General features: G+C 46.5%; 1 protein-coding gene across 1 annotated transcript in view; it reads left to right on the top strand.

Moving 5' to 3' along the window:
* The window catches only part of LOC113826649 (calcitonin receptor), a 52,363-nt gene extending 48,803 nt beyond the window's left edge, over positions 1-3,560 (top strand). The window contains exon 7 of the mRNA XM_070139764.1: positions 3,495-3,560. Within this exon, the coding sequence (XP_069995865.1) occupies positions 3,495-3,560 (66 nt within the window). The remainder of the gene's footprint in view (positions 1-3,494) is intronic.
* The last annotated feature ends 5,956 nt before the right edge of the window (positions 3,561-9,516 follow it).

Below are 9,516 nucleotides of genomic sequence, written 5' to 3'. Positions count from 1 at the left end.
TCAGTTAGATTTGTGAGTTAGGTTCTGTCAAGCAGGTATTGGATCTCCTTTTTGAGAGTGAGTGTGTGTCCTATCCATACACTAAGATATAGATAGTCCTTCACCCATTCCAGATCCATACCCTGTATAGTGAGTTTTTTGTTTCTGACATTGGTTTTCAGAGCCATTGCTTTGGATTTTGCTGCTAATATTTTTAGACCCGTCCTACAACACTATTCAGACACCAGGTTCAGACAACGCTGAGCTCTAGTAAGGCAGTGATTGCCAGAGGCTATGATTGCCAAGTCATCTGCATAAGAGATGATCTTGCATCCCTCTGGCAGGTGAATGTTGGGTATGTTGGACATGAGGGTATTAAACAGGGCTGGACTAAGAACCCTTCCCTGAGGAGTTCCATTTTCAAGTGGCATGTGCTGTGAGAGGTGGCCTTGAAATCTGACATTTGTTGATCTATTTTTAAAATAGTCAGCTATCCAGGCCAAGAGTCTGCCTTTGACTCCTTTGTGGATTAGGGTCTCTTGAATGGCAAGCGGACTTGCCAGTTCAAAAGCCTTCTCCAGGTCAAGGAAGACAACCACGGCGGGCGAGGTGCAGATTGTGCTTAAGAGTGTGGAAATGCTATGAGCAGTGCTCTTACCCCTTGTGAACCCGTGCAGGTGTTCATGGGGGGACCCATTTTCCATCGGAGCCTGTTGAGTACCATCTGAGCTGTTTTACCCAGGCAGCTGAGAAGAGAGATGGGACGGTACTTACCAGGCTCCTTTGGTTTTGGGATGGGAACTATTGTGGCTTGTTTCCAGCTCTGGGGTACAGTGGCTGTTTGTCAGGATTTGTTGATAACCTGCAAGAATGCAAGTTCTCCTGCAAGGCCTAGATGCGAAATGATGGGGTGAGAGATCCCATCAGACCCCGGTGCTGACCCAGAACTGGATTTGTATGATTTTCTTAGTTCCCTAAGAGAAAACAAGGTATCCGTTTCATCAGCTTCGAGTGCCTTGTCTCTTATGAGAGCAAGTTTTTTCTGGATTTAAGTTTTGTTGTTTTTCTCTCATCATTGGAGGCAGATTGTTGGTTCTGGTTCTGGCAGAGAACTCAAGCACCTATCTGTTAGCCTCTGATTGTGGGTCATGATGAGTGCATTTCGGGGCTTGGCGGCTTGTCGCTTGCCTGACCCGTTTCCACAACTCTGTAAGGCTGGTCTGGTGCCCAAAAGTTTGACACCATTCCAGCCATTTTTCCTGCCTTACTCTGTTGGCAGTTTCCTTGGCATCCACGACAGCTTCCTTCAACAGGGCCAGATTGTCGGGAGATCTTTGCCGTCGGAAGTTTTTTCTACACATATTAACCCTGTGGTTGACCTCTTTGATCTCGTCATTATAGTACCAGGCGTCTTTGTGAGTTCTGGACCATGGGCGAGTTTTGGGGATGGTTTGTGAGGCTGCCTGGTTTATGGCCTGGATTAGCCTTGCCTCTAGCACATCCACATTTTCATTATTGTTATTGGGTTCATTGTCTTTCAGACATCGAGCCAAGCCTTCCTGGAAGGCAAACCAGTTGGCCTTGTCTGTTTTCCATTTAGGAATGTGATGTGGTCTTTGGGCTGGACCTGCATCCATTAGTGTGGTGACTATGCCGTAGTGATCACTAGTAACCGTATCATCGACACACCACCGAATTCTCTCCACCATTGTTGCAGTGGCAAAGGTGAGGTCTAGGACCCCTCCCTTCACATGCGTTGGTTCTTTGGTGTTGAGAAGAGTGATCTCAGGGAATGTCTCAAGCACTTCTGCTATGTGAATGCCTGCCGCGTTCGGCCTTTTGCGGGGATTCAGCATGGCTATGTGTGCATTGAAGTCTCCCCCTATAATCACTCGGTCTTGTGCTGCAGTAGCACAGACCTGGTTCAGATCTAAGCTCTCACACAGTGGTTTGCTATAAATATTATATATTTTTATAGGGCCCCCAGGTAGCTGAATCTCAACAGTAAGAGATTCAACACCATCTCCACAGTGCGGCGGGTTGGCTATGAAGGAGCACGGGATAGCTTCTTTTATCAGGGTCATCAGGCCTCTAGCACCATCCAGGTTTGGAGTGGTGAAGGCATGATATCCTGAGAAGCACACGGATCCCATAGTTAGTGTCTCCTGGATCATGACAACGTCAATGCTCCTTGCTCACACAACAGACAGGAGAAAGGGGTTCTTGCTTTTATAGCTACAGATATTCCACTGCAGAATGCTTAGATTGTGTGTCATGATGGTTACTCAGTCACTTGCTTCAGCTTCAAATGCCCCAGTGCTGGTGGCATCAGATAAATACAGATCCTCGTTGATTGAGGATTGTCCAACTTCCTCTAAGTCAGACACTCCGGTTAAGGCTCTACCGAGGGGTGTAGAGCCTAGGTTGGAAGTGCCACCTCGGGTCAGGGGACGAGACTTTGGCTGTACAGACTCGGCCTGCAGTGGGGGCTTCTGCTGCACAGTTTCAGCCTGTCCTGACAGACTAGCTGGGGTTTCACGTAATGCTTCTCCCGAAGCTAGCCTGCCATCCAAGGATTTAGAGAGGGGAGCGCTGCTCGTTATCGGTTTGGAGGCTTCTAGCTTCCTTCCCTTCAGAGCTGCCACAGTTTGGGTCATAGCCGTCATTGCGACCTGCGCTGCTTTCTCCCCCTCCTCACTGGTCCTCCCCAAGGCTGTTGCTACTGCAGAAACTACAGCACTCAACAGGAGAGTCATATCTTTCTCGTCAAAGAAAAGATTATCATCTACTGGGGAGACCATTGCTGTGGACTTTGAACCTTTTTCCCTTTGGTTCTTTTTTGTGTTTTTGCCACTAGCAAGCTTGGGGAATTCCTCTCTGTTAGAGGTATCCAATTTTCGCTGTGGGGGTGACACCTTCCTCTTAGGAGGTCGGGGAGTCTTTTCTTTTTTGTTTTTGCCCCAGACGTAGGTGCCTGGGGGCGCAGGAACAAAGTCAGGACGCTTTTTGGTTAGCTCCTGCTTTTTAATAACTGCCTGTTTCCTGACAGAGCAAGCCAGGCTCCAGGCATGATGCTTTTTGGCACAGTTTTGACACTTGGCTGTTGTGTCCTTCTGGCCATCTTTGTGTGCCTTGATACACACTTCGATTTCGTGTGCCTCGCTGCATACACTACATTTGGCTTTGGCCTTGCAGTTGGCCTGGTGATGCCCAAATTTGTGGCACGTGAAGCACCTCAAGGGCTCTGGCACATATGTCCTGAGCTTGTATGAGCCCCAGTTACCCAGATCAAGGGTGGTGATTGGGGCTCCCTTGGGGATAACCAGGACTTGCCTGGTTGGAGACTTCCCTTTGGTCATGCGGGAAGCCTCCACCACTTGTGGGAGAGACGTGATCACCTCCACGTCGAACCCTAGTGGGAAGCCAAGTAGCACCATCTTGGACTTTTTCTCTTGGGAGGTCAGTGGTGAGATACACACCTTTCTCCCGTCTTTTAGCACCTTGATTTCTTTCAGGAAGTCCATGGTGGCTTTGTCTTTGGGGGCAATGATCATGCCCTCATCTCTAGAGATTCGGATTGAGAGTCTGACGTTTCTCTCCTTCTCCAATGCCCTTACCAGTTGGTATGCATTGTCGAAGTCTTCGGGTTTTTTTTTTATACCTTAAACCGCGTTAGTCGACTTGGGGTGTGCTCTGCCTCTTCTTCAAAGTCAGTTTCCACCCTTCGTCGCTTCACGCCTCCCCTTTGCAGGGGTTTAAGGTCTTTAGAAGTGGGGGCAGCTGGTTTGGCTGGTTCAGCTGGAGCCCCTTCTTGACTGAGGGAGTTCTGAGGAGAGTTCAGGTTTCCCTCAGTCTGGTGTGCATGGACAGACTTTGTGTTTGGTGTTTCTTGTCCTTGCTCGGTTCAGCAGGCCGGACATGTTCGGCCTGCTTTTGTTTTTTTCTTTCACCCCCCTGCAACCTTGAAAGGCTCCAGGGTGACTACCATCTTCGGATTCATTTTGTGGTCATTGAGAGAGTATGAGAGATTGATCCCCTTTCGGGGATTATCCTTATACCTGCTCTCAGGGTAAGGTCTTAAGAAGGGCCTCAAAAAAGCTCTGTTCCCTACACTCGACCCTTCAGCACCACAGGACAGGAGATCCCCCTGGGTGGGCTGAACTCGGAGTTTTGGTGTGGTAAACGCTCTGCGCCCCAATCTTGCTACAAGGGGGTGTGAGCACGTAACCGCAGCCCAGGCGAATGTTGGAAATCGACGTTTCCCGCAGGCCCAGGCTGCACCAGGAAGTCAGAAGAAGAGGACAAGAGTTAGGCACTGAAAAATCGCCCTTGGTGTGTGGCCACAAACTATGTCCAGGACCAGAGGGTCCAGACCAGGTTTGTAACCTCGCTCTCCAAGGGAGCGGTAGTGGGGCACTTGCTACAAGAGAAGGCCTGGCCAATTGTCGCGGCGAACCACGATAAATTGGCGGAGCTCTCTGTGTAGTTTGTTGTCAAAGAGTATCAAACAAGCTCAAGTCTGATGGCTTTTGCTCTGGAGGATCACGCCAAGTGGGTGATCTCTCTCTGTACACCACAGGGGAGAGGGCCTGTGTAGTGTATACACCACAGGGGAGAGAACCACGGACACCTCACGGATCACCCATTGGACCGCAGGCTCCCCTCGTTCCCGGGTAGCTGGCACAGCTCAGTCCCACTTAAGCTCCCGCACCCGGGCCGAGTTCAAGGGCATACCTGGATCTTATAGGTTCAAGGTTTTTCGTTGTTGTCATCGTGGATGCTAAAGAGATTGACACCCCCACGACGGACAAGACGATTGGCCCTTGGTGTAACTGCTTTGGCCACCCTTGCTGGTGCGGAGCACTTCCACCTTTCATCGTCCAGTTAATTAGCTATGCTAGCCTCCCCTCTACCCATCATTCATCACCCTCGCTATAGCGTAACCCATGGGTCACATTATCAAATTGGCGTATACTGGGGAGCCCATCTCTTGCGAGGAGGCTCTCCAGAACATCATCATCACTGAGGTGGCAGTCACACACCTCTTTAAGGTCCATAATGGCTTCAAAGTGACAGTTGCCAAACCTGAACACCTGACTCCATTTCTTTCGGCCGACGGCCAAAGAAAGCTCAAAGATCATGGCTTTTCACCTGTTCCCTCCCCCGAGATGAAGGCTAAGTGTACGATCGTGGCGAAAAAGATCGACAGGACGATCCCCCCACGATCGTGCGAGTCCATCTGCCAGGAGGTTTCCGTCAAGAACGGTGTCACTGTTCTCGACGTCTATAAGCCGCCCGAGTCGCGAATCGTCAAGATTCGCGTTTCATCCCCCCAGGAAGCCCAGAAACTTCTCTCGCGGGGACTCATGATGTTCAATACATCGGTCCCCACCTACAACTTGGAACCCGAATGGTTCACTCACATAGACCAATGCTTAAACTGCTACCGCTTTCACCACAAAAAACACCAATGCACACACACCCAGAGATGCTCTCGGTGCGCCGGCGACGGTCATTTCTTCGCCAGGTGCACTGAAACCATCAAATGCTGCGACTGCGAGGGATCGCATGTCGCAGTTAGTGGATCCTGCCCTAAACGGAAGGAAATACTAAAGGCAAAACGAGCTGAGCTCCGCCAATACAATAACACTGTCCCTTCCTACGCAACAACAGCTGCTACACAACCTGCTCAGACGAGCACACCCAGACGACCCACGACTTCCTCTCGGACAACTCTGCCCACAAAACCCCAAACAAGCACCCTCACACCTAATACAAACCCAAAAATCCAGGCCATATTACACGTAAGTCTCATCGCTGCCAAATACAACGAAAAAGATTCGCAAACATTGTCCCTATTATGCTCCAAAGAAACGGCTTCCCCAGCATTGTTGTCCCTGAGGAAATCTTTGAAGACGAAAACCTATACATCCCTGAGTACGCCACAACAAACACAGAAACCACAGGAAATGAGGTGACAGACACCCAGAGCCTCATTCTTCCTCACAACACCGACACCTCGTTTTGCAACCTCAGCCACAACGAAGACATAGAGAATCAGCACAGGCACGCCATACTACAAATACCACTGATCACAAACGCAAACAAACCACACCACCATCCACGCACACCAAGAAAGATAAAAAGGATCCTCTTATCCCTCAAGCTCGTCGTCGTAGATTGGATGACACCATTCTTGACGACGATAGTAGCGACTCCGACATCGATGTCGAGAGCGTTCTCGAGGCCGGGCTTGGGCTCTCGGCTGGAGCCATGCTCCCTGCCAGGGGACCCCTGGGACAGCGCGGGAGCATCGGGAATTGGTCCGCCGATTCCCAGGACTTCCACGCCGGTTCACAGGACTCCCTGCCTGACCTCGAGGAGCCGTCGATCGCGCATCGATCGCGGAGCCGCTACAGGGCTCAGGTTACGCCACGCAAGGTAAACCCAGGTAGAATGGGTGTACCTTGAGTGACTAACTGACGACCGACCGAGCCGGCGCGGGTTCTTCCATCTCGATGGAGGACCCCTGTTGGCTAGGTCCATCTAGACGCGCAATCCCACGCACGAGCTGCATCTAAACAAAACAAAAACTCTCTCCTTCCCACACAAACACTCTACTCTCACCAACAGCAAACACTAACAAACACAAACTCCAGCTTGTTCTGATTGAATGAAGCACTCAGACGGTTCCCTGTAGTGGGTCGTGACCTATCTATTACACGTCTGAACTCCGCGAGGAAGCCTCTCGCTTCCTCCTTAACATCATGTGGGGTATGTTGGCCTGTAGACAGGCCAACAAACTCCGTGCTTGACTCACCACTGGCTGGATGGACTCACCCTCCATCCTTCGTTCCGGCTGGAGATCAGGTTTAGGCCATGATCTTTTTCTTTGGCATGGGACAGGGAATGATGCAGTTTTCGGGTTTTCCCGCATCACTTTGAAGCCACCTTCTACTCATTCCTTTCAAATTTCCCCTTCCCCTATCCACTCGTTTTGTTCAGTTGTTTTTCGTGTTCTCTTTCTGTCTGTTCACTTGTTGTTTTGTCTTTTGTGGTCCTGTACCTTTTTAATCTCCTCAATAAAGTAATCTCCCCCAGGTACTGCCCTCTCTTATCCCCGTTTTTAAATACTTTCTCCTCGTCTCCTGACGCTTGTGACCGCCACCTCACCCCTCACCCTCACTCATACCATATCCTTGCCATAGCGTTGACCCTCATCCTTATCCTTACCCTGACATCCCACTGGTTTCGGTTTCCGACACGTGGCGCTTGCTGCTAGTGCTCGTGCCAGGACCACAAACCCTTTAGCGTAAGGGTTTATGCCAACCGAGGAAAGAAGCGTCACGGCCAGTGGAGTTAACCCAATCGTGGTAAGGCCGCCCGAGCCGCGCCCCTCCGGAAGACCTGCGGCCGAGGGAGAGAAATCTCCTCTCGACCCGGGCGGGAGGGGCCAGCCTCTTTCCCCTCCCCCTCAGTTAGCCGAGAGGCTCTGTGTTCGCCATAGCGATGCTCCACGCCCCGTGGGAAAAATGTGGTGAGGCGAGCCGCGCTCAAGGTCGCGGGGTATTCCCCGCGCCACGAGTCGCGGCCTTGTCTTGCCGCAGGATCTCGCGAGGTGCGGCCGCGCGGTGAACACGCGAGTCTGCCGATGGCGCTGGGCCCCTCGATCCGTTTCCTCTTTCAACAAACCCACTCCAACTATTACCTTAAGTTTACCCCGCAGGCTGGGTGAAGCCCCGGCTCCTTCTCCTAAAATTCTTTTCCTCCTCCTTATCCTTCTCCTATTCCCACTCTTCCTTCCCCCCCTCTTCTTTATACACTTTTGCTTATTATGCCGAGTTCAGCACTCACGATCCTCCAGCCGAGCAAGACACAGCAAGCAGCAACTAGGCCTACCCAGGCCTTTGCCGACGGGTGAGACGCCCCAGCTCTCCCTGGCGATCTCCAGCACACCAGCCATACTTGTGGGCACTCACACCCACACACTTAACGAGATGATTGAAACCAACCTATGGCGGATACCAATCCATTGCCATAAGAGAAACGTCGAAAAAAAAACATTTTCGCTTTTTATTGGTAATTATGAGGATTCAGGTAATTGTGATGATTTTCATGATAATTCCTTCATTATGTGCAATAATGAGGATAATTATGATGATAATGACAATGATAATGACAATAATGATCATAATAATGATAAAATCATAATTATAATGATAATTTTGATAATTACTGCAATAATAGCAATAATCAACTCTATTTCAATATTTTTCAGAACGATTTTTATAATGATAATAGCAATAATGATAATTTTAAAAATAATAATGACAATAGTAATAATTATAATGACAATGATAAGGATGTTATTGTCATTATTAGTCTGAAAATTATTGGAATATAGTTTATTATTGCTATTATTGCAGGATATATCAAAATTATCATTATAATTATGATTTTATCATTATTATCATTATTATTGTCATTATCATTGTCAGTATCATCATAATTACCATCATTATTGCATATAATGAAGGAATTATCATGAAAATCATCACAATTACCTGGATTAATGTTAAGATCCTCATAATTACCAATAAAAAGCGAAAAGTTTTTTTTTTGACGTTTCTCGACTGTTTTATCGACTTTTGGAATTTTATTACTTTTGGCCTTTATTTCATATTAAATAGACCATTATTATCATTACTGTCATTATTCTTATGATTATTGTCATTATAATCATTATCATCATGATTATCATAATTTTTATCATCATTATTGCAGTTATAATGATTATCATGGTAATTATTGTAGCTATTTTCATCATCATAACTATTTTTATAATGATAATAGCAATAATGATAATTTTAGAAATAATAATGACAATAGTAATAATTATAATGACAATGATAATGATGTTATTATTATTTCTATTGTCATTATTAGTCTGAAAATTATTGGAATAGAGTTGATTATTGCTATTATTGAGGTAATTATCAAAATTATCATTATACTTATGATTTTATCATTATTATCATTATTATTGTCATTATCATCATAATCATCATCATTATTGCATATAATGAAGGAATTATCATGAAAATCATAACAATTGCCTAAATTAATGTTAAAATCCTCATTATTAGCAATAACAAAGCGAAAAGTTTTTTTTGTGGACATTTCTCTGAAAAGGATGTAATACGCTAGATTTTGCCGTTTTTTCACTTTGGGGATTTTATTACTTTTAGCCTTTATTTCATTATAATAGACTGGATATTAATTATTATCATCATTAATATTAATATTACTGTCATTGTTCTTATGATTATTATCATTATAGTCATTATCATCATGATTATCATCATTATTGCAATTATAATGATTATTATACTAACTATTATAGCTATTTTCATCATCATAAATATTTTTATAATGATAATAGCAATAATGATAATTTTAGAAATAATTATGACAATAGTAATAATTATAATGACATTGATAATGATGTTATTATTTCTATTGTCATTATTACTCTGA

This window comes from Penaeus vannamei, chromosome 26 (genome assembly GCF_042767895.1).
Source record: "Penaeus vannamei isolate JL-2024 chromosome 26, ASM4276789v1, whole genome shotgun sequence".
NCBI classification, from domain to species: Eukaryota; Metazoa; Arthropoda; class Malacostraca; order Decapoda; family Penaeidae; genus Penaeus; species Penaeus vannamei.
Note: the sequence above shows the minus strand (reverse complement) of the source record. Positions and strands in the feature narration are given on the sequence as shown.